The 27,179-nt window shown below is 36.7% G+C and overlaps 1 protein-coding gene across 2 annotated transcripts in view; it reads left to right on the forward strand.

Moving 5' to 3' along the window:
• CACNA1H (calcium voltage-gated channel subunit alpha1 H) overlaps positions 1–27,179 on the forward strand; it is a 2,347,924-nt gene that overhangs the window by 2,309,765 nt on the left and 10,980 nt on the right. For both annotated transcript variants that reach the window (XM_044089567.1, XM_044089568.1), the window contains exon 31: positions 23,001–23,187. In XM_044089567.1, the coding sequence (XP_043945502.1) occupies positions 23,001–23,187 (187 nt within the window). The remainder of the gene's footprint in view (positions 1–23,000; positions 23,188–27,179) is intronic.

The following is a 27,179-nucleotide window of genomic DNA, read 5'->3' on the forward strand; positions in this document are numbered from 1 at the left end:
GAGGAGTGGGAATCCTGGGGCATGGTGGGAGATCTGTAGCAAGCTACAATTTGGATTACAGTTTTGCCCAAAGTTAGTTGCACTTGGATAACCTCGGATGCATTATGCTGAGCAACTAGCTTGGAAGTGTGGATATCCTTAATGAATATGGACACACCTCCACCTTTGGTGTTCTAGTCCAGGTTACATGGCCGAAAAGTGTGGTATGAGTTATAGCCTGGTAGTGTAGGGGTGCTCTCTTTATAGCCTGGTAGTGCAGGGGTGCTCTCCGGAGCCTTGAACCAGGTCTCAGTCACTTCACAGATATCGATGTTCTCCATTTTAAGGAGTACCTCAAGTGAGTGCATTTTGAGATTTAGACTTCTAGCACTGAGTAGCATCACCCTCAGTTTTTGCTTGCCTGTTCCTGTTATGGTGGTGAATTTGTCATTTGAACCTTTCCTAAAAAAGGCACTATAGGGGGCGGCAAGAACCTTAGCCAGTATCCGGAATCCCAGGGGTGACAGGTGCAGGCTATCTCTGGCAAAGCATCATGGTCTGTCGACCATGTCATCCCAGACAGACAGATATTGGATCCCTTTAGAATGACACCAGAAGCTTAGCCAATTGTTGAAGTCAATCATTTTGTCCTTGTACTGCGGCATCATTCTGGGTGATGGCAGAATGCTACTCAGGGCTAGGGTCATACCTGCCTGGGCTACAAGATTGGAGAGCTCTTCCATGTCTCTTTTCATGTAGTCCAGGGAGGCACATCTCAGGTCATTCACACCAACATGGACAATAACAGAGTCATATTTGTACTTGTTGTGGAGTGACCTGAGTGCGTGGCTTATGTGGCAGATCCTGACAATTGACAAGCAGCTGACAGTAACCTTCTCCTTGTTTAGCCTGGTGAGTGGGACATCAGTGTGCCTGACTATAGAGTCACCTATGACTAGTGTGTTGGGTACGTTGTTTTGCCTTATTGGCTGTGGTTCAGTGGCACACTGAATCTGTGGGCTATGTGTCATTTGGGTTGTGTTGGGAGGGGTGGAGGTTGCTTGCATTTCTGCTTTGGAGGTCTCTGTTGCTTGAGCAAATTATTATTGAGAGCCTCCACAAATGTTTTTGTGTTTCTGTGTGTGGATTTTGATGGTGTAGATTTAGTGAGACTATGTGATGAGTGCGGTGTGGTGCAAACGTTTACCTTCTCCTCTTGACTGTCAAGTTCAGTCTTGGTTGGAGAGAGCTTAACCTCCAGTTTGGCTAGATAAGTGCATCTCTCACAGGTTGTAGTGTTGGGTGGTAGGAGGAGAGGATTGTCTGTGTACATGAGGCAATTTCTACATTGCCCCAAGATGCCCAGATTCATCAGAAAGACAGGAGGGAACACTGGAAGCTGACCCTTAGACATGCCTAAATAAAAAACTATTTTCCTTTAGATAAGTGAGGAAAGTGAGTACAAGAGCTGTTTTTCTCTAAGCAAGTGAGGAAAGTAAGTACCAAAACTGTTTTCCTCTAGGTAATGAGGAAGGTTGAGTGCTGTAGTAATTAGTAGCTTATTTAGTGCTTACAACAAGTGCTGATCACAAATAAGCAAATTCAAGTGCTAAAACTAAGAATCTGTATCTGGACTAAACTAATTATAGGAAAGGGGGGAACAAGTGCAAATGTGGGCTTTTAAATCAGAAAGTTGAGAGAGATGGAAAAACTGCCCAAATGGCCAATAACTACAATTTCTGGGTGAGAACTACTCCTTTTGTGGTAGATAGGTTACCTAGTGCTTACCACTCCCACTGATAAGCTAGAAGGCTTCCCTCCAACAAAGAAAGCTTGGGGGGCTCAGAAGCTTACATAGAGTCCTGGATACAGCAAATCTGAATCTGGACTACACTAGTTACAGGAAAGGTAGGAAACAGGCTTAGATTTTTTTTATACACAGAAAAGTAGCTAAAACAGCAGTAAAAACAATTCAAATGCAGTGCAAGTTAGCACACTTCAGTATGTAGCAATGTTAGACCAAACAGTTTAAAAATATGCAGGTAAATTAAAAATGACTAAAAACAAGTGCAGAAGGAGTCTATTAGGCAGAATGAGGTAAAGAGATGGGACTGGGGGGAGTGTCCCAGATCAAATCTACAGTGGGGGCAGGCAACTGCAAAAGCCTTCAAATTTAAACAACAAGACAGGAATAGGGACGGTGGGTAGGGGGAAAAACAACACTTTCAGCAGAGATCTGAAAAAACTATACAGTGAAGCAAATATAACAGTGCACAACTCTGAAGTCAGCCAGCAATGATATAAAATTAGTCAAGCAACAGTTAACAGTACACAACTCTGAAGTGCCAGGAAAAAATATACTTAGCTCTGTATATCTCCAGATAGTTTGAAGAGGACTCTGTCAGGACACAGGAAGGCTCCAGCAATGATATGCAGGCTGTTACTAACAGGGTCTAATTTTACGCAAGTAATCCTTGAGATAGTCAGATAACACACAGGATGTAAAACAAGTTATACCAACTTAAGACACTGAGAAATAGGGGGAGGTGAGAAAAAATACCTTCAGCAGAGATCTGAAAAACTATACAGTCAAGCAAAAATAACAGTGCACAACTCTGTGAAGCCTGAGACACTGAACATGGATAGAAGGTCTTCTGCCTTGTGTTACCCATGTTTATAATGACAAAAGCAACAAGTCATGTACTGCTATGAAGCAGACTTCACCAACTATATGGAGTAGTTTCCCAAGGCAAGTGCAATCTAACATCAGCTTATAGCTGTGCACCTCAGAGCAGCATGAAGCACACTAAGTTCTCATCACAAGACCAACCTGTGACAAACAAACCGTGAATTGGTACCCCATATTGCCCATAAAAGGGTGACTAGTGCAGAGGAAAAGGTAATACATTTCATAACTCTTTTATCTGTATGGCAAGAAATAATCAACAGTATGTCTTTATGTGGGTTATTCTAGAAATACAAAGAATTAGTATGCAAATTATTTGTGAGTTTTACTCTCCTTTGAGCAGTTGTGGTTAAATGGCATCCCTCTGAAATGTTAAGATTCAGATTGCAGAGTCTCAAAAGACCACAAATACAGGAGATGAGTAAATATCAAATGTCTCTCTATTACTTTACTCTTGTATTTTTTTTCTGGGGCAATCTCCTTTACCCCTGAACCTAAATATGCCAACACAAATATCATCATGCCTAAGAGAAAAGGGAATATTCTGAAAAATGCCAATCTCAGATTTATTATATAAGTCCAGATTTACAGTAATTTGATTTCCACATTTTGGGACTGGACAGTCCAAGTCCCAGTATTTTAAATGGTTGCAATTTAAATCCTTAGTAGCACATCTGTAGTGACGCTTATGATGTGTATGAACTATTCTGAAACTGTAAATTAATTTTGATATGGAGTGATTCTGCAGTGGTAAGGTCCAAATATAGTGAAATTTCCTTATAAAATGGATGACTGAAAGTAAATGTATAAATGACATATCTAAAGGAAATCTAAAAAGTACCTATTACTGACTATTGCTACATGTTGCCTAGTAAGACTTCATTCACAAAACTAATTATCCATCACAAACATGGCTGTTAAAAGCATTTAGGTAGACACTAAAACTTCACATTAAATTTAAAAGTAGAATAAGCAAACTTAATGGTTTCCCTAATAAACACTGCTCTAGTACATGGAGCAGAAGGATTACTCTCGGAAATTAGGACAGAGACAACATTGTTAGGCAACAATCTGACATATGAAAGGTGCTTAACAACTCTCTGACATAAGAAAGGTGCTTAACAAAGTTTTATCTACCTTTCATGCCCATTATGGTCTAGTCTCATGAGAGAGCATAAACAGCATCCATCATGGAAGAGCAGGTGAGAAGGTTAAGCAGCATTAAAAACTATAATACACTTTAGACTACTACAAAAAATGTGAAGTGAGTTACAGCTTTCGAAGCTGTTACAAGAACGGAGATACACTTTTCTTCCCCATATCCCAATCTTCACTGTACTGTGATCCCACAATGTGATCTTCGAAAAGTGGCCGTTTCGAAGTTTTGAGCGTTCGATTACGTTATCTTTTGATAGCGGAATAGGAACCCATTCTGCACAGATAAACAAATTAAAAACACCATATGCTGTTTTCATACTGTAAAGTACTTTGCATTCCTACTCCCTATACGTTCCTTCTTTTTTTTTTTTATCCTGTTGTACGTCAGAGCATCTGCAGATGGGTATTGCAAGACATTTTATGGCAGTCCTAAATATTTTACCGCTGTAAAATGCTTAACAGTCCTACACTAATTTTCAGGTGCCACCACCCAATGTTTTGAATGGGGATATGGGGATACTTGTGCATGTAGTTGAGAAGCTGCACAATAACATTATGCCTTGCACGTTGCATCTCTGACTTTTCATGTCTACATATCCAGTTTATAAATTTGCTCAGGAACACATGAAGTGACAAAGTTCAGTTTGTTAGAATCATGACTGGAGATCTGAACTGTAAAGATTTATATGCTACTTAATTTGCAAAGCATCACATGTTCATCTTCTCATACAGTTTCACTCATTATTCACGGGCTCAGAACCCTGGGGCATCATCTTATCTAAAGAATAAACAGTTTTATAATGGGATCATATATGTTTTATGCTTATTTTAAAAGTGTTACTGTTCAACATCCCCCTCCTCCACCAAAGAATTTCCTTTTACTTTCTAATTCTTTTCAATTCTGAGCTCCGTTTTTTCCTTTAATTAATTTGTATTGGAAGTGCGTATGTATTACAATGTATATAGATATAGATCTAGAGACAGATATTCAGTCAACAGTGTGTTTGGTCGACATCTGTTTGTTTGTCCAGTTTTGGTCGACTGAACAGATAGTTGACAGGTGTGCGAGATCACTGAATTCTCAGAGCTTGGGAATATTCCCTTTTCATAATTTTGGGCAGTCTTGGAGATAGGATACATAATTTGCAGGGGTTGTGGTGACGTAGGGTAGCTTGTCCCTCCTGCAAAAATATTGTTTTCAATGTTTTTTTTTTTTTTTCATTTTTTTTGTTTTACATTTTGCATATGCTGAGGTTGCTCCTCAGTGTGTGTGCAGTATTATGTGAACATTTGCTTTTTTGATATATATATATATATATATACCTATCTATTTATGTATGTATATATATATATATATATATATATATATATATATATATATATATATATATATATATATATATATATATGTATGTATATGGGGGCTTCTGATTTACCAAACTATCCCAAGACCAAAGACAAAAACAGCAATCTTTTTAGACTGAATCTAAAAAGATCAAATTGGGATAAAACTGTAAAAAACAATATTTTTCTGGGAGTTTCCATGCCCCTCGTTGTTTTAAATACATATATATATATATATATATATATATATATATATATATATATATATAAACTCTGAGATCAAACAACGGCAGAGTTTCTTAATTTAAACTCAAACTAAATGGACGCAGCAACAGCAGCAAATCATATAACACCCATATAGAAACAGTCCCAAAGCATGCAATGTCACATAAAAAAAAAAACAAGTAAAACATTGTTTTTTGCAGCAGGGGCACTTAAATATGTTAACTCCAAGACTGCACAATCTTCAGGGAAAGGGAAGATACCCCTTGCCAGGGATTGTCTATCTTGCACACCTGTTGAGCAACTGCCTAGTCAACCATATGCAGTCGACTAGACAGCTGTTTACAATACACAAGGTCGACAATTTCAGTAGCAAAAAGAAAAAATATATATATATATATATCTATATATATCTATATATATATATATATATATATGTATATATATATATATATATATATATATATATGTATACACACATACACACACTCACACACACATATAGATAGATAGATAGATAGATAGATAGATAGATAGATAGATAGATAGATAGATAGATAAGATAGATAGATAGATAGATAAAAAGATAGGACCCCTGAGACCAGTTGACTGGCAAGTGACTCAACAACTTTATTGCTGATAAAATTTCATTGGCACTAAAGCTGTCAGATTTTCTGCACGATTGCTACAATACCAGATTTGGGAAATATGCTCTTTCCCCAGTATTGTGTGATCTCAGAATTGGTATATTTAATTAGTAGGGGTTGGAGGGCAAAGCCTATGACATGGTAGATGTGAGGGAATTGCACATGCAACATGTTTTTTTATTCTCATGTTCCATTATTATGTCTCAGACCATGTGCAGTGTGCCAGCATTTTTTTTTTTTTTTGCAAAAATCATCCAACATTTAATTGCTTGCATCATTCAGTACAAATAATAGAAATATAAAAATTCCCTTACACAAAGCAGAAAAGTCAAAGGTATACATATGATGTATTACTTGGAAAGCTGATTTAGGGTTTCTTATGTCTTACCCTGGACATCAAATTGAAGTCTCTTTGTATAGAGTTTAGGGAATCAGCCAAGTCAGAATTTAGTAAGTTAATTAGTTTGCAACTTAGCAGACTGGACTACAAGCGCCCATTTTCTGCTACGGTCTAGTTATGCTTTTTTTATGTGGAAAGGAGAAATGCTCCAGACAGATGTCTTTGGAATGTGAGAGGAAATTGGAGTACCTAGACGAAACACATGCAAATGCAGGGAGGATATGCAGACTTCACACAGAAGGCACCCCAGCTGAGAACTGAACCAGAGAATCTCTTGCTGTGAGGTGACAGCATCAACCACTGCACCACTGTACCACCCTAGGTATGCTATACTTAAAATGACATGTAATACACATGTTAATACAAATAATTAAGTATTGTAACCAAATAAATGTATTTGGATTGTAGAAGCCATGAAATGTTTGAATATTCCCTACACAAGCCTGTACTGATTTAAGTTATAATATCACCGTTGGTGATGCACTTATGTCAGCGCAGTTGACTAGAATGTTAGTAGGTTACAGATTTATGTGATATGCACAGTGCATGAATGTGTGGATTCCAGCCAAAGCATCGATTATAACTTGGTGGAGAAAATAATGGGTGATAGAACTGACCATTCTAGGCTCTTATACAAAATTATTATTATTATTATTTAGTGCAAGAGATATTGGAGTAGGACATCCAGATACTTACACAGCTTCTACCCAACAGTGTTGAGACTTATAAACTTTGATACCAACCACCAATTATTTAGTCAGTAATCATTCACAATACATTGCTCACCTGTAAAGTGTACAGTATCTTTTTTTTTATTCTTTGATGTAGCATTATATTTTCTTATTAATGTGAAGTTGCCTGCTGTTTGTCTGATGTAGATGAACAAAGGAGGACAATTTTAACATGTGCAATCCTATACTCCCATGCTGATATGTACAGTATTCTTATGACTGCCTAGGAGGGGCTTGTGTGTTTTTACTGTTATTATTGGTTTATTTATCCTTCCGCGGGTCTTGTATTGAATATCGTTTTTAAATTGAAACGTTATTCTGTTGTTCTTGTTATCCTTGCTTCTTGTGTACTCTCTGGTGAGCTGATGCTCGGAAATTCATTTAGGCTGCCCTTCTATAATCCTAAATGATAATAAAGTTTACTTTGACTTTGGTTTGGAACAAAGGCCATAATACGGTTTGCTATCATATTTTGGGGCATTTTTTTACAAGTACTTACGTTCTCGAAAAGCATTGTTGAAAGTTACGATAGTGACCGATAAAAGTAAGGAACGGAAGAAATGTCAGCAATTCAAAATCGGATTGTTGACATTTTTCTAACTTACCTCCACATCTGGTGTCATGCAACACACATTTTGCAGGGGGCAAGCCCCCCTGAACTCCCCATGTGGGGGGGCTTCACCCCCCACACCCCCTGCAACTTACATGTACAAACTATGAGATCGCACTACAGTGAGGGGAAAGGGCACATTTCCGGATCCCCACTGTAGTGCAATCTGCATTCAAAATGTTGAATCCACAACAGCAAATGCTTTTGTGCATTCGATGTTGTGACTTCAACATTTTTTTTTTGCTCATTTCAAACATTGAAAACTTGTTTTCGGGATTACATGTTCGTGCATTGCTACTGTAACATTTTGATTGTAATCCTGTAATACTTCAGTCCAGTACAGTCACTGGAATGACCAGGGGAAACACCTTAATAAGATGAAGGACAAAGTTAGCTAGTTATCACTTTATACTGAAGTGATCTTAACAGAATAGGACAGTACCTGCATTTCCTTAAACATCCAAGTACATAATATGAATTATACCCCTTGAGCCATAGGTGTGCCATCTGTTTTGGTAATGACAAGCTGTGGTATTCAGCTTTGCATAGTTCTTGTTGAAAACAACAGACTTTGCTTAACCACAATTGAATCTTTTTTGTGTTATCAGGAAACACAACTGAAATAATTAGTGTTGCGTATCCAAGGTTAGGAGGAAAAAATGACCCCTTGCCTATAACTAATCTAGCCTCTACAGTGAGGCAATACATATGTTTGCAGCATTTTGCAAGCATTGCATTTATTTTACATAGCACATATTCAGTATGTGTGGATACTGGTAAAGCTGAGTCAAACCAAGTTCAAATAAATATTTGAATGTCATGATTGTATCAAATATGTTTTTTTTTTTCTGGCTGCGAGCACCTTAGACAGTGCAGAGTTGAGCCTTTTTGGAGTTCCTGACATTTTTTATAATAGCAAGTAGTAGAGTTTAAATGCATGTATGTATGTATGTACTAAAAATGAAACAACTGCAAGCAAAAGTTTGTTGAACATAAAAACAAAGACTTTTATTAAAATAACAAAAATGGTAAAACGATAAGCACTTTCAGGTCTACACAAACCCTTTGTCAGATCTGCCATTAATGCTTCAGAACAAAGTTTAAATAGAAAATGAGTAGCAAATCAAATACTTTATTTGGGACCCTTCCCCTTCTTAAGCCAATCACATCCTCTTTCTTAGCTTCCAGCTTTTCAAAGGCATTTATAAAGGTAAATTTGCATTAAGGCCTGGCAGTATATATGCTTGCAGTACAGCGATCCAGCTCACCTCGTTTTGTTCAGTCCAAATCATTATATCACCTCTCCTCATATTGTCTTTTGTCACTTGTAAAGCCATAAGCAAAAACAGATGTTCGATATTATCCATAATGCCTCGTTAACAGATTTTCCGATCTTGCAGTCTAATATATATTTTATTTATTTATTTATTTATTTGTTGTTGTTTGTTAGCTGGGTTGGTCCAACTGGGCCAATGGCTCATTTTCAGTGGAGACCAGAGGAGAAAAGCTCCAGTTACAACTACAGAGATACAACAAAAGTAAAGAATACAATGGCTATCCTATCAAGAACTAATATATTAGTATTAAAGTCAACAGTGTTATACAGTTGTGTTCTAGTAGCAGAATATATATATATATATATATATATATATATAGTAAAGTAAGGTAATTCAAATGCAAAAAATATTTACAATAAAAAAGTGTAAATGTACAGTAGATAATATAATTAGAAAAAAAGTGTTGCTGATGGTTGTGAGGAAATGGAGTTAGGTAGAAAGTAGTTAGTACATCAGATTGGAGCAAGACAGGGACAGGACCAGCTCTTTTGCAGGTAGTTTAAGTTCAAGTTTGAATTGGTGTTTGTGGGGGATACTTCTACTGTTAAGAGGAAGGGAGTTCCAAGATTGTGCTACAGAGTATTTATATAGGGACTTTCCTATAGTTTTTGATGGTTTGTAGATGTCCAGAAGATGCTTGTCAGCTGTACGTAGATGACATCTTGGGTTATAAGGAGATACAATATTAGAGATGGAGGGGTATGAAGTGGGGTTATAGAGAAATGAGTGTGTGATATGCAGTTTTGGAAGAAGTAGCAGTGCTGGGAATTCAGGCCATTCTAATGACTGAAGGGTGAGGCAGTGGTGGCCTTTGTAGGGGAGGATAGAGGCGTATCTAGCTATTTTGTTATATGTTTGCGCTAGTTTGTTAAGAAGAGATGACTGAAGGTTAGTAAGGATTGGTGCAGCACACAGAAGAGAAGGTTTGGTGGAGGGTAAAAGCAGTTTATAATTACAGTATGAGACCAAGTTTTTGGTGTTTTTTTATGCATTGATATATATATATATATATATATATATATATATATATATATATATATATATATATATTGCCAGGCCTTAATTTTTATTATTTTAATAAAAGTATTTGTTTTATGTTCAGTGGCCTTTTGCGTGCACGTGTTTCATTTTTAGTATTGATTTTTCTCTGGTGCAGACTTTTACTTGTCATTCCTCACCTGTGTGGATTTGCATATGTATACATGTGTATATTTATTTTTTATTTATTATTTACTGGGTAAGCCCAATTAATGCTAGTGTCCCTTTTCAGTGGCAGCCTAGGAGCACTATATGCTTTAACAGCTTTATCAGACTCATACAGTTTTGGAAGTGAAAATTAACGGAATCAGACTTGGGACTAAATTATGTTTATTAATAGTTCACGGCCTTAATCCTCTGAGTGAAACTGCCAGCACAGTTTCTCTGTTGAGAGAGTACAATTGCTGTGTCATCCATTTTTTTTTAGTAAAACATTATATATGATATGGATGCTGTGAATTGGCTTTGAATGACTATTAAACCATTGTAAAAAAAAATATTTCTGTCCCCCATTACTTTTGTTTTCTGTCATCTATGAATGCAACAGAAAAGGACATTCGTGCAATCATTCTTAGCTCCAATAATATGGAGTTAAAAGTCACAGAGACTGGAATGCCCAAATGATCTTCGGAGCACTTTGCTGTATCCTGAAAGGACATCTTTGAACAGATTTCAAGAAAATATTGAACAACTTTGCTCTGAAAAAAATTATACTTATAAACTTAGATGGCTTAATCAGTGAATGCAGAATTTTGTAAAGCACTCTGTTGGGTTTGCACAGCAGAATTGTTTCTAAATGCATCTTTTTTTTTTCCTTTTTCAGAATATACTTTTCCAACTGGTAACATGGGTACTTGTTTATGTGCAAAACATCCTAAAGGTTGCCTAGGTAAAGCAGAAAATCAGAGACTGCTGGTTGTTAGCATCACTGTCAGTCTAATGTATTAGTGCATCACTTTGCAAAGTTTGCAAGGAATGCACAACACATATCAGCAGAATAAAGGGCCTTACCCGTAGAATCCCATCCATTCAGAAGAATTGCGTGGGACATGGCAAAGCACTAGAGAATATCTATCATATCTGCATTTGCATTACCTGTGAAAGTAGACATAAAAGTAGAAAGTATATACCATACAGATGAAGAATACATGTAGGTATGGAAATTTAAGTAACTGAGGCAAGAGTTTAAGAGGTCCTGAGCTTTACAATACAACCAGTCAAGTTAGATAAACACAGCGTTTGCTGGACATTTTTTAATTAGTATTGTTTCTTGATAAAAAGAAAAAGAAAAGAAAAACGTAACCAGATATCTCTATCTTTTCTTGCTTGTGAATTATCTGCAAAGTGGTAGTTGTACTGCACATTCACACAAAATTAAATGTCAACTAGACAAACTTTGAAACAAAAATAGCTGGTTGGAGTTATCCTCTCCTGTGATACTTCTGAGCCACTCAATTAAAATAAATGTTTTGGGAGAAAAGTTCCCTACGTTGGGGCTGCAGGGGGGCTACTTGCACAAATATGCTCAGGAAAGTGCTTTTGTTCCTTTTGTTTCACAGTTCATTTGTCTGAGTGAAATTGTTGTATTTGGATTTACAGAATAGAACCTGCATAGTACATAAGGTTTTGCTTTTCAAATCTGGAAATATATGTTTTGAGGGTTGTAATGAGAAAACTAGCAATGTTGTTATAAATTGTACTCTCTATCACTGACAGTACCACCACAGCATGCAAAACTTACTATTAGTGTAGTATGTGCTTTTACTAATGACTGTAGGAAAAAGATTCTTAATCTTGTTAACAGAAGTCATAGGAGCATTTTGATAATATGATACAATCGGGTATAAGCATTACAAGAAAAGCATTTCATTTAAGTGCATTGAAGATGAACTTAGACTGTCATAAGTAAGCATTTCCAAAAACAATTTATATTAAAATGTCTACTACCTTTAGCTTACTGGTGCTTTTATAAAGAAACGTAGTATTTATATTAAACAGAAGATCTCTACAGAAGAGGTTCACAAATATTAACATGTAATTGTCTTTTTTGTATGTATGGTTCTCTCCCCTAGTGTGAAACTTTAGACTTCAATGTGATTTTCCATGCTAGTCTTCCATTTACCACCTCATTTCTTTCATTGTGATCAATAATGTTTTTTTGATGGGCCATCTGGGAAAAGATTTATATGAAGCACATCCATCATCGTGCCTGTTTCTGCTGGTTACATACTTGGAATTTAGCCAAAGCCCAGTTTCTTTAGTATGAAATACATCATATAGAATTGCCTTCCCCCACCCCATAGTGTCATTGCATCTGGAATACCAGGTTGTAATCTGACAGTACCTCAAGAAAACTCCCATAGCTCTCCCTGACATAGGAGGCAAGCATTATTTCAGTACTCATTTCAGGCTGGCATGTTTGCCTAGGAAAAAACAGTATACATTTATAAAGCTGTGTTAATGTTAAACGTAGCAATAAAAGAAGAAAGATTCTTTTTTTTTCCATTTGTAGGTCGGAAATGAATTTTTTTTTTTCATATTTCAAGTGCTAACATGTGGTGTTTGCTGTACATATGGCCATCACTAGATTCTCTTCATTTTTGATATGCAGAATCTGACCATCCCATATTTGTTACAACTTTTGTAACATTAACAATAACAATAACAAATACACAAAAGAAATGAGTAAACTTTGCAGGATTCTAGGTTCAGGGAACAGAACATCCAGTTTCAAGTCACTAATCACTCACCCCACCTACATAGAAACACAAACACACACACACACACACACACACACACACACACACACACACACACACACACACACACACACACACACACACATATGAAAATGCAAATAGTACTTCAGTGTGTTTGTAGTGGATGATATTGTTACGTCCTATGCACAAACAGTAAGCCTTGCAGATTTCAATATTGGTGGCTTCCAAAGTTTTATTTGTAAAATGAATACAAATTACAGATAATGTCCAGATCTTGTTGTTTTCTAGAGTGAAAATTGTAAAAAACAAGTACCACAGATCATCATTCTGTGTAATATTGTCCTTTCATAATGTAAAATATGAAAAACCGCCACAAATATGAAGAAAAATACTCTTTTAATGAGCGCTTTCGTCAATAGATACACTTGACTTCATCAGATTACATAAAACATTGACAGCACTTCCTTTTAAAAGCCAGGCACCACCACATGACTACAATTAATTTCCTTTACAGGATTCAAATTGTATTGCAACACTGTTTTAAAACTAAACATTGAAATATATGTGAAACTTGATTAAGAAATAATAATAAAAAAATTGCAAGACAAAACAAACTACAATAGTGTGTTTGTTCTTCACAGTAACCCATATGTATAAATAAATAACAAACATCAATCCAGCATACTGTTGATACACTAAGTATAAAAAGGTGTATTATAAACATACATTGATCACATTTTCCCCTACTTTCCTTATTTGCTGTGCAAGTTAAAACATTACAAAACTATCAAAGATAAAATTCAGCTTTCAGTTTTAAATAACTGGAGATGGAAATAACATCATTCAACCCAGGTGGGTTGTTGGCATTAAATCTTAACTGCCACATACATTCTCTAAATTCCAGAAACAATTCTTGTGGACCCGCCCCCCCCCCCCCCCTGTTGTTAAGAACAACTCGGTCAAAGGCAATAAATTTAAACCTCTGGCTACTACTGAATTTAACAACAATCAGTTTCTTGCATCCAAGAACTGGTCCTTGGCTGAAAATTTCATTCCTCCCCTGGATTATGGCTACTGGCAAAAGAGCCACTCCACTATATCATTCTGGTCCAGTCCTGTGAAGACCACTCAGTGACAGACTGGGATATAAACCAACTGTGAATTCTAATTACAGTATACCAACACTGTGATACCACAGGGCTATTGTCCTAGGATTTGCAACACTGCTCGCAAATAAATTGTCCCAGCACTATTATTAAACAGATTAAAGTATAAAAAAGACTCATATATATTAAACAATTCATTATGTGGAGCTTGGCCAAAATGACAATGCAAGAAGTATAAACTGTTGCCTTGGGCATAAACCTACACCAACCTAACCCAAGGATAGTCTTTGCAATCAAATTCCCCACCAAGCAGACCATTTTCTGACCACTGTCCCTATGTACTTGCCTACAGTAACCGTAATCTAAAGAAACTCTTACATTTGCACAGATACACACATTAAGTTCTAGGGGCAGCTAGAAATATTTCTAAGTACTATAATCTTCTGTCATGTTCAAGTTCTAAACTGCCTCCTCCCAGATTACTTAACTGGGGATCTTCCAGTTACAGTTTTATTTTTGTTAACAGGACAAATAGTTATAAATACAAATGATAGTGTGAAACAGAGCAAACTGGTCTATTAGAGGTTGATGCCAGCAGCTTTTCACTAATTAGCAATGTATATACTGTATTATCAGTTAATACATAAGTAAACAGATGATCAGCCATACGTTTTTTAAAAATAAATAGATAAAAATGCTTTACCTAAGAAAGAATGAGTTGACCAGTACAAGTAATAGTTAAATGAGCATCGAAATATAAATTTGTCTTGAGAAAACAGGAAATAATCACTTTGAACAAAATAGATTACAAGAAGGAAACATAAGTCTATAGTTAAACTTTCTCCTAGCTATCTCTTAACTGGATGAATTACTGAACCCTAAGACAATTGACTGAATTTCTACAACACATCATAGGCAGAGACATAAGTGCACCAAAAAACACACAGTTCTGTATATTACAAGATCCAAAATAGTTCTTTTTCTTCTTCTTCTATCTCTTCTTGTTGTTCATTCAAATTTTTGACTTATGTCTTTTCAATGCAGAAAAAAAAAACAGATGGAGTTAAGCATTTCACATTCACCTGCTATTAAGTCTGCCTTCCTGCTCTTAGCTATTAGTCTCCTTAAAGAATCTTCTAATTGTGCTTTTACAGCTTATGGTCCCTAGCTTGGGAATAGTCACATTTCTTGTAATTATAGGACCTAAGTAATGAAAATAAAAGAACTAGGCATAATGCCAAGGTGGTGGAAGTTAGTTCTTCTATTGTCTGCAACACAGTCTCAAAACTCCATACGTGATGTGTCAATCACTGTGTTTGTAATTTGGTGTTAATAAGGTAAAGAAAGTTTAATTTCAGAATAATTACAGTCTTCACATCCTATGTATAACTGTTGTACTTTCCAGCATAAAACATCTATAAACTTCATACACTTTTCCTTATTCATTTTCTAGAAAAAGTCACAAGTTATCACATCTTTTATTGCTACCGAAAAACACACATATCCATTCATAACTTTTAATACTGTTGAAGTCTGGTCATTATACCTTCTACTGATGCCGCTTCTTTTAAGCCATACATAGATTTTCTGTCTTCCATATAATTATCTAAATGATACTTGATGGAACCCAGGGTTGTCACATTTCTTATTTCATAAGGTTATCAATTCCACATTTGGGAAATTGATTGAAAAACAAGAACTATCTCTTATGAAGTATTTTAGTTTACCTGCTGCAGGTTTTGTAAGGCTTTTGTGCAACTCACAAATTTATAACAGGCTAACTGAGTTGGCAGTGGCAGATGTATTATCAAAGTACAGAAGTCATCAAATAGGTCCATTATATATAAGGTACATGCAAACCCAAGCTTGTCAAGGCTACTGTGAGGTGTACACAATGTATACACCTTGTGCTTCACCTTTCTGCATTCAGAGAGGGCCCTAATGTGGTACATTTGCATGAAAATCTGCAGCACCACAGTGGTCTCTCTCTGTGGCCAGTCTAGATACAAGTGAGCATTCCATGAGAGAGGCATGTGCTTTCTCCCAGAACTGCCTGGAGAAAGGCATTCACCCAGCCATGCAATAAATTAGCACAGCCATTCCTAGCTACTCATGGTGATGAACATGCCAAAAGGCCATTGTATTTTTGAAAATGGTATATTTAATGAATTCTGTTATGTTGTGGAAGTTATGATATTTACCTAGGAGTTATATAAGGTTCCAGGTTAAATCTGGTTAAGAGGAGCTATATAAAACATATTTATCTATATCTACACACACACATACACACACACACACACACACACACACACACACACATATATTATACCCATATTGATTTATGTCTCTATTGAAATGTCAAGACATGCAATGATGAGTCCCAAAATAATTAACAGAAAGTCCAAAATTAGAAAACAAGAACAAATATCAAATGTTACATTTCTCCTTAAAACTTGAATTGTGGAGGGAACAAGCTTCCCTGCATTCCCTGATGTGGGCAGGAGCCCCGTTTTATATATATATATATATATATATATATATATATATATATATATATACATATATATATATATATATACACACCATGGTATATTTCCATTTGTATATGTTTTGTACATACCCTCATAAATAGATTTAACCTGGAACCATATATAACTGACAAGATTACCTGTAAAATTTATATTTCTTTTTTAGTAGAAAACATAAAGTACCCCCAGCTAAGTAACCTAACTTCCACAGTATAACTGAATTAATTAATTAAAAGCATTTCTTTTAAAAGGCAACTTAAATGTTGTCTACAATCCTACAATTACTACTTCCACATCTCATTTTTCCAAATCTTTTTCTCAAGACCAATATTTCTGTCATAAAAAATAAACGCCCCCTATTTTAACCATATCCCCTAAACCTTTATGCTTGTCCTTATTTTAAATCAGACTTAACTTCCCTAATAATATCCCTACCCTCCATTACCTCCTTTATCCATGCTTTATTTTTTGCTACCAGAACCAAAGCATCTGCATAAGAAATTGTAAGAGTAATTTCAACCTTACCTTCTGATAAATACTCCATCTCTTTATTTTGTTTCTCCATATGCCAAAATATAGTAACCATTACAAATAAAAAAACTTACTCATGGAGCATCCCTGCTGAACACTCTATGCCTTGCCTCAATTCCCAGACTTAATTCTCTATTCAACAGGACTTTTATACAACTTCTACTATAGGCCATAACTTATAATTTTAAAATACTTCCTTTAATGCCATATACCTGCAGAATATTTCCACAGTTGTTGATGAAATACTATCAGAAGCTTTTGTTTCATCACCTATTATCGCCTTTATGTCATTCTGCATATTTAACACATTACCCATCATCTTCTGCTCTAACTATAACATTTGTTAGCACTGTTTCTATTTATTGCCATATAATTCTTCAATGATCCACTCTAGCAAGATTTTTTCAAACCTCTTTTCTATTACTTTCATTAGAATTTTAATCTGTATTATTTGTTTCTATTGGATTCCAAATTCCTGGCATATATTCATAGGTTCATAGGTGTTTACTAGTCTAATGACCACAAGGGCCTTTTTAAGCCTAGCCATGCATCCCAAATCTCTGACAAGTTCTGGTGCCCTTAATAAGTGTAAGCAGGTGTTTGGGGGATGAAACATTTGCAGCAGGGGCCTGCGAGATGAACTATTTACAGGCTGATTGTGTCCATTAGAGACATAAGTGCCAATCCAGGGATGAATTTCCTGTTCCCCATCCAATTGTCTGACTTACACTTGAATTGGGTTAGGAAGAAACTCTGCTTCACATGGATGGGGAGCCTGTTCCAAAGAAGGGGTAGTCTCTAGGATGCATACCTCTCTCTTCTGCAGGTCCTGTTTATATCACAGACAATATTTAAATGTTTATAAGGGGTAATAATGGATCTGTTTGTTTTGTGAATATGCAGGAGGTCCATCAGAGTGAGGTCTGACAATGTCTTGTATGCCAGGCATAGTTCTCTCCTCAACAGCCTGTAGGAGAGAGAATAGAAGGATAGGGCCTTGAAGCAGTCTGCAAAAAGACATGTTACTTACACCCTTAATTATTTTAGTGAAGAACCTCTGTGGACATTCCAGTTGCTGGATACGCCTGGTTAGGTACATACCAAAGGGGGCATTGCACTTAGTGATAGGTCTTATGAATGCCAAATACAGTGGAACAATGACTTCCTTGGACATGGATGCCATACCTTTGTTTATAAGTTGCACAGCATAGAATTATTTCCTCACTACTGCAGACACTAGATGGTCAAAGGCTAGATTACTGTTTATGTGTGTCCAAAAAGTCCCTGGCTACAGGGTCAACTCTTATGAGTGTGTTGTCAGTATGATCTTTAACAGGAGCAGATGACTTCCCGAAGGATACTGTTATGCATTTATTGGCATTTAGGTTTAGTCCATGGCTCTGATACCAGTTATTTTTCGGACATAGCCCTTCCTGGAGAGCATTTGTGTCAGTGGGTGATTCATTGGCAACTCTTAATTTTCAATCATCAGCAAATTTAGTCAGCCAGAGACCACTGACATTGACCTTGACTTCAAAGAATTAAATGCCAAAAAAAGAGTGTCTAGTACTGATCCCTGAGGAACTCTGCTTGTGACTGGCCACTTTGTAGAGATGGACTCCCCAATTTTCACTTCCAGGGTCCTGTTTGTAAGTTACCCGGCTGTCCACCAGGTGATGTAAGGATTTGTATATAACTTCTTGAGTTTATCAGAAATGCCTGAGTAGGGTATTATGTCACATGCCTTGGCCAGGTCAAGGTAGGCAGTGTGAACCATTTTGCCCTCATCCATTTCTTTGATGATCTTCTCAAAGAAATCTACCAGGCTGAGTTTTGTTAGGTCCAGTGTCTGGAGGTTTCCTATGTCATTACTGATTATTTCCATGATAATTCTTTCCATGGCTTTGCATATCAGAATAGTGATGGTTGTGTAGTTTTCAGGGTCTGTACATGGCCCAACTTTGTGCAGAGGGATGACTGTTGGTATTCTCCAGTCATGACGTATGAAGCATGTTTGAAAGCTACAGTTAAATATTAATTCCAGATGGCCTGATAGGTCATGTTTCATGCTATTTAGAAGGCATCCTAGGATATTATCTTTCCCTTTGATGCAGTATTCTTTGCCTTAGAAAGAGCATTAAGTACCTGGGGGGAGTTATATTTGATGGTATTTTTTATTCCCTTACTTCCAAATCAATATTATGATACCCTCACATGCCCTCATTTTTATATATCCTCCTTGATCCATTCATTCAGTACTTTTAAAATACTTTTTTCCATTTGTCCTTTATAACTTTATACATTTATACCCTACACCATCTATTCATAGGTTCATAGGTTGGTACTAGGCTATTGGCCTTAGGGCCTATATAAGCCTAGCTGAAAAGGTACCCTGGCTTTCGCCACCCAAGAAAATTATTTTCCTGTGCCCCTGTCGAGCAGAGCCACAGAGGTGATCCCCGGGATGAATTTCCTATTTCCCATCCAGTCATCAAGATTTTTCTTGAAGAGTGCTAATGAGGAGCTTTGTTTGATACAGATAGGTAATTTGATCCAGAGTATGGGAAGTCTGTGGGCCATGAATCTATCCCTCCAGCATGTTCTGTTTATTGTGGTGACAAGGTTTAAGTCCCTAGAGCGTGTAGCTCGGAGGAATTGGGATTTCTTTAAGTGAAGCATGTCCAACTGCTCTGGGTTTGACATAGCTTTATATGTTAGGCAGAAATGACCTCTGAGTAGGTGATATGTGATGGAGTAAAGCTGGAGTTTTTTGAGACGGTCTGCGTAGGGCATCTGTTTGAGGCTGGTAATCCTCTTTGTGAGGTATTTCTGCGGCCTTTCCAGTTGTTGTAAATGTCTTGTGAGGTACATACCAAAAGGGGCATTGTACTCTATAATGCTTCTAATGAGTGACAAGTAGAGGGGAACAATTACCTCTTTTTTCCTGGATGAAAAACCTGGAACAAAATCAACATTAACCATTTTCAAGACAGCATCTACTTCTTGTAGAGCACTGCTTCCTTATAATGCCTCCAGTATTTCCTTCCAAAGTCACCTTTTCTGCCACTTAACTTTTCCTCCCCTTTCCTTACTACCAGACATGGATTTAAAATAACTCCCCATTGAATCCAATTAACATGTCTGTATATTTTTAATTACTCTCATTATCTTACATTACCCTGATCACATTTTATTTTGCCATCAAAAGAGAAAACTTTTCATTTCTTTCCTTTCCGATAATACTGTTGTTAAAGTAATTGAGACAGTATTCATTTCTTGTTTTTCTATGTAATTCTTTCTCTTTTTCTTTTCAGAAACAATATTTTATTCTCTTCCAGCAGTCTATTATGCTTCTTAATACTTGCACATTACTCTTCCTTCTCCACCTTCCTTACAGCTGTTTTTCACCCCCACATGTACCTTTTATACTTTTTTTTTAAATCCCTGACACCATTCTGTGCAAGGCTTATAGAAATCTCTCCTTGCTATATGATCTTTCTATAACTTATCTATATCTACTCCAAGTAACATTTTATACACAGTATCTCCCATCATCCATTTTATTCCTTTTCCATTTTTATAGTATTTCTAAACAGCTTAATGAGCTGAGGAACACATGCCAATAGTCCCTCCATTAATCTCCTCTAAATCTTTTGATAAAATAGTTTATCTCACTTCCTAAACCTCCACAGAAATATGTATACTTTTTCCATCCTATGTACAGCTGCCCTATTTTCAAAAACTCATGATTTTTTTTTAATTTCAAGTGAAAGGTTCTCTTTCTTTTCTATAATATCACAATTCAAGTCCCCATAATTATAATAGACCCAATTATCACAGCATAAGTTATTAATTTTTCAAATGATTATTTTCTTTATTTTATTGCAGTATATGGATGGATGCATATTGTATGGTCTATAGTGCTATTTATTCTAGTATCTAATCCAATTAATTGCTTTTCTTCACACATTACAGTAAGATCTAGTATGATCACTTCATTTAGTTTTTCCCAATTCAACTCTTCCTCAACATGTATCCACCACAAAACTCCATATTATTTTATATATTCAAAGCTTTTCCTTTTATATTATTACATTCAGGCATATTAATCCTTGTCTAACAGGACAGTTACTTCCGGATCCTGCTTTTTACACCATTTCAACAAACTTCTTATACTATTTTCAATACTTTTCACATTTACTGACAGAACCCCGATCATTTCTGTTTTCTTAATTTTTTTTTCAAATTTTGATGGGATTTTTTTTACTTTAACTCTGCCTACAACCACATTCTTTTAATATATTCTCTTTCCCTCTTATTCAGTCCTCCAGACTCCTCTTCTAACGCTAATAACTCGAACTTATTTTCAATAACAATTTCTTTCCATCCTCTTTCTTGTTACTTCCACTTCTTCTTCAGTATTGCTGTCCTCTAGTCCTTCTTCATCTTTCTGCACTATCACATCAGCAGTATTGTTGTCCTTCTCCCATACTGCATCCTGTATTATTTCTACAGTCTGCACCCCTTCATTAAAGTCAAACCAAAAATTACCATTATTTTTACATTTCCCACAGTCCATCTTTCAGTTTTGCAAATGCCGACCTCTTTCTTCACACTGCTGGCATAATATTTTTTTGCATTTATTAATTAGTGCATACCATCCCTACAAAAGTAACAGGCTTTTGACTGTCCCCAGTATGTTAAACCCCCCTGCGGCTTGCACCAAAAGCAATACTTGGCAAATGGAAAACGTTTTCTGTTTCAGTTTTCAGAATTATTTTACATTCCCATCCCCACTCCAAATGGTTATTATCATCGTTTGTCTTTTCATATTTTTAACTTTTTTATATATTTCTTAAAAAAAAATAAATACCTTGTTCCATTATTTCATCAGATCTAAACTGAATATTGACTTCTATAAATTTACATTCTCTGCCCTGTAAAAATAGTTATTCCATTGGTACTCATTTTTCTATTTTTATATGTACCAAAGCATTTCTATTATAAATTCAAAGTCACAAAACTCAAATCACAAAATATCTGTTTTCCCAAGAAGATTTAAGATCTTACATCAGTTACTTTAAAGTCCTTTGGGATTATTATTCTATCCCACACAAAATATCTGTTAATAACAGTACTTGCTTCAGTTATTATTCTCACCAGAGGTCTCCACACTTTTTTCAAAAAATGTTTGCATGCCTCCTTTCCCTTCCCTTCACCTCCAACAGCCTCTTCAAATGCCCTAGGTTGGTCTGTTGACTGCAAACCTTCCATCTGCTCCTGCAGCTCTCTGCTTCATGTCCTGGATTATCCTTTTGAAGTAATTCCCTCCTGGTTAGATTTCAGTAACCTGATCTATTATGTTCTCGTCCTCTGTCTGTGCAGTTGCCACTTCACTAGCTGGAAACAGTTTGTCATCACTGCATAATAAGTTCAACTCTTCAACCATACCTCTAACATTTTTCATTATATCAGCATCATAATGAGAGTTCTCTGTCACTCAGTGTTAGCAATGCTCCCTTTCAAGCAATGTCCACAATGAAAAATGAAAATAAATAGAAAAAGTAGGGGACATTCTCCAGTTCCTGACTAAATTTGTCCTTGTCAGTATGACTACCACCTCAAGTTTCCCCTGAAAAGAGCCTGCTGGCTTAGTAGGACTCTCATCCTGTCAACAAAGTGTAGATCAATTAAATAAATAAAAATAAAGTATAACTTAAGTAAGTCCTGCTTCCATCCTTCCATTTTCCTTCAGGCTAAGCTGTATGTGAACTGAAATGTTTAATCCAACCTTTTATAGCATGGTATGCTGGAAGCAAAAATTGCTCCAATGTAAGGTAAAGTTAATTGTTACATGGTTTGTTTTCTGAAGATGTTAGAAAAGAGTCTCCTGCATGCATCTTTCATTTGTTGATGAAGAAATGAGTTACACCAGTAATTAAACACAATGTGCTTTGTTTTAGGAGGATACTCAGTATGGGAGAGCCATTAGAGATGGCCCAAGAGAAAACCTCCTAACAGTCAGGAAAATTTCAGTGTCTAGAATGCATTCCTTGCCAAATGACAGCTACATGTTTCGTCCTGTAAAACCAGCTAAAGCACATTACCCTCTAACAGAAATGGATTCATTTCAATGCAAATCACAAACAGGTACGTTTTCACTCTGTTATATTTATGTTAGATATTGAGTTAGCAGTAGTATTGCAGAATAAAAGGGATATATGTTTGCACAAATCGCTTCATTAAGTAAAATAAAATCATGCATCTCCATTTTAGAATGGATGAGTTAGTGCAATTAATTTCGCACATTTCAGACATTGCTTCTTAAGTTCTCACCACTTTGCATTGCTTAAATGTCATGATGGCAAAAATTCCTTGTGCAATTCAGTTAAGAATTGTGATGTCATAATTGTTTATAACCTTGCATGCTTTAGCTGGAAACAATTATGATAACATGCTTGCATTGCAGACAGACAGACAATATTATCTGATAGCGTTGTCTTTGCAGGACATAACCTTTCTTTACCATCCTGCCACTTTGAAAATAATGACGCATTAAAATAGACTACAGATATTAGGACTGAACAAAGATCACCTTCCTCTTCATAACCCCTAAAACATTTTACAGCAGTACAGAGAAAGATGGTTTCTTTCACATTATGCTGAAGGTCAACATAGAAAACAAAAGCAAAATAGTTGCATTTTAGAAATACAAAAAAATAAAAAAACATTATAGCAAATACTTCTCAGCCATTTATGAGCAGTCAGTCCATTATATTAAATGCCGTTTAAGCTGGGATAAATACAGGCAGACAATGGAATGCCCATTACTGGTTTAATTAAACTGTTTTAGTTTTCTGCATATAAGCTGTGGGACTAAAAGCTGCAATTAATGGAGGACAGAGAATGTAGTTTGCTACTGTACTGAAACTGTTGCAATTAACTTTATCTGAGTAGAGATGACAGCGCTGCCATGCTCTTGGAACCAAAACCTTCCACCTCCAATTAAGTGGCTTTGACAAAGATGCTTTACAGAAAGCAAACCAACTAAATGTTTGACTAGATTGTTATGTTTTTCTGCCTGTCTTATGCCCTCTTAAATGTTCATGGATTCTCTCTCCACCAACCATTCCTAGATGCAATTTAATGTGGTCAGAAACCTTCTCTATCTCACTCTCACTCCCTCAAGCAGTTCTATAAATCCAAGGAATAGTTTATCCCTATTATCTATAAGTTATCCCCAACTCCACACTGTCCCTCCTGTTGGGGGTAACCCCTTCATATCACCCCTGAAATTATTGTGTGCTACTGTGTCATGTCTCCATCTCTTTTGATGTCTAGTACGGACATCTCCATCTTTTTTGATTTGTGTTCATTACTCTTTCACCTTTCATCTGCACACACTTCTGGTGGTTTTCCTTTAAAAGTCTTCCAGCAGTCAGATGTCACTCAACTTGTATAACCTTCAGAGCGTCACGGAGAAGTCAAGGTGTGGCATAGCCAGAGCTTGGTAGAATAGGCTTGTGACTTCTTGGCTTCAGGGTCCCCCAGTAAATAAACCTATCTGTTGGGTCCAGTTATGTGTGATGAACATTTTCTGGTCCTTTTCTAGTTTGCATGCCAAATGTATTACATTATATTTGACTTAGTTATCCAAGTCTGTCCCTCTCTTACTGCTTTCTGCACTATGCTTAAAATAAACATCTGTTCCCTTCCTGACCTTTTTTGGCCAGTTCTTTTTATGCTTGTGCCTTTACCTGCTCTGTTGCCCTTATGCTTGTCTCCTTATACTGTGCATTACACACCCCCCAACTTCCCACCTTCACTACCACCTTCCTTCCCACTATCTATATACCTTTCATTTTGTCCCGTTTCCTACTCTTATTTTCTTATATAGCCAAACTGACCTTCTCCTCTTTATCTCTTTGGTTTTCTCTTTACATCCTTGTCCATAGCCTTGAGTACTTCATTCATCACATACACCCAAACCTTCTTCACACCTCATTTAGTTTCCTGTTCCCTGTCTCGTTTTTGACTGTTTTTCTCAGTTCAGCATAATGCATACCCTAAAAGCATAAATTATCACCTTTGCCTTTGGTTTCTTATCTTTTCCCAGTCTAACCCACATAGTGACATAATCACTGTCAGTTAACCAAATCTTTTCCTAAACATATCTCCAAAATTTAAACGAGCATGCCCAAAATCATTTGCTTTTTGATGCAATTCTGTGCCAGCTGAATGAACCTAATATGATCCTGGATAACAGTCTCATTTTATTTTTTCTTTAACTGGAACTTGTAATATTCTAGACTTTTCCTAGCAGTTTCAATTCCCCCTAAGTATAGACTTCCTCCCATCCCAATCTTTTATTCTCCTCTATTCCCTCATCCATCTTGTTGCTTGTTGTGCCATTGGGTAGGTACACTGTAATAATCCATGTGGACTTCATCGTCCTTTATTTACCTTAACCACTTGGCCATTTGCCCTAAGTTCTGACCCCGTGCCTCTCCCTTACATCCCTCATGTAGGAGTGTTTCCCTGCTCCCTGGCCTTGCTTCTGATGTCCTTCCTTCTTTTCTGACCCTTTATCAGTGCAAACATAATCAGTACCCTGGCACTTCTCTGCACCATGCCCTCTTATATTTGGTCTTTGGTTCTTTGGATACCAGCAATGTTCTCACAACCCTGTTGCTTCACTGCTTGCGGTTATGCATATTGCTTCTCTTCTGCTTGCACTATGTAATGATACTTTAGCTATACTACAAGTCACTGTTTGCTCCTTTACTGTTTCTTATATCTATTTCCTTCTTCTGCCTGGTACCTACGTACATCCCTCAGACTTCTGGTTCAGTGAGATCACCTCTACATTACATCTTAATTTTAAAGTAGTCACAGGAATGTACTGTTTTAACCCAGCTTTCAGCACCACTTTTATTTCTAGACTATGAGGAACAATGCTGTTAACAGAGCTGATCTGTCTTTCAGGCGTCATTCATCCCCTGAGCAATCCCACGCCCTTCTGTTTGACCCGTTACCACACTCAGTCATTATACTCTTCTATCCTGTTTTCTGTCAGCATACTGGCACAGTTTACATTCTTTATTTTCATACTTAATTATCTTGTATTACACTGGTACTATCAAGTTCTAATCCTCTAAAGGCCAATGTATTCCTGTCATACTCAGCGACTCAGGGAAGTTGGAGAGGGAGAAGTAGATGAGAGCTATGGACTGTGGCAGTGGCATAGTTAGGTTGGGGGAACAGAACAGCCACCATGGATGCAAAGTGGCAGAGGTCACAATTGACATTTGACGTCAGGTCTAAAGTGCCTCACATCTCTCTGCATACTATAGTATAGTATAGTATAGTATAGTATAGTATAGTATAGTATAGTATAGTACAGACAAATGAATGGTGATACTGTATTTGTAAATGAGATAAAGTGCTCAGCACTCTTTTTGCAACCTTTATCCGTAGCATGCTGCTTGTTACATTTGTAACAAGTGATTTGTTGCATTATTGCATAGGGTGCTGGAAAACCTAGCTCTTATTCTGGACTGTAATAATCATACAGTATGGGTTTGGAGATTTCCTGCATCCTTTTAACACTCTGTCCTGCTGGCTGTCAAGAGTAGCACAATGCTCACTATCCCAAGGACTATACCAAGACTAGGATGGATGCCTGGTTTGGTACAGCAGGGGTGCTTAGCTGAACTGCATTGCACTGTTTGGTAAGCTTGTGCCCCCATGAGTCCATGTTCAAAATCCCCCAGATATTTATACTGTGGGACTATGCCAATACCATTGCCAAAGATAGAAAAATTGGCCTTGGCCTCTCAGCCCCCTATCTCTTAGGCTGGCTTCTCTAGCATCTAGGTTTCCAACCTAGGTCATCTGTGACATAACATCAGAAGATTTATGCCAAAGAACTGACCCGGTAACATTGTTCAGAATGCTGTTTCTCATACCATGGTATGGAAGAACTCTCAGACACCTCATTGATTCTGATTGCCACTACCTCAAATATCTCATCTGACATGTCATTCTTATCTATGTACACTGCAACAACCATCCAACTGGCCTATTGATGACCATCTGTGCCACCTCCCATATCTTACTAAGTCTAAGGACCAGCATTGTAA

This window comes from Protopterus annectens, chromosome 12.part0, assembly GCF_019279795.1.
Source record: "Protopterus annectens isolate FY-2018-M chromosome 12.part0, PAN1.0, whole genome shotgun sequence".
In the NCBI taxonomy this organism is placed as follows: Eukaryota; Metazoa; Chordata; order Ceratodontiformes; family Protopteridae; genus Protopterus; species Protopterus annectens.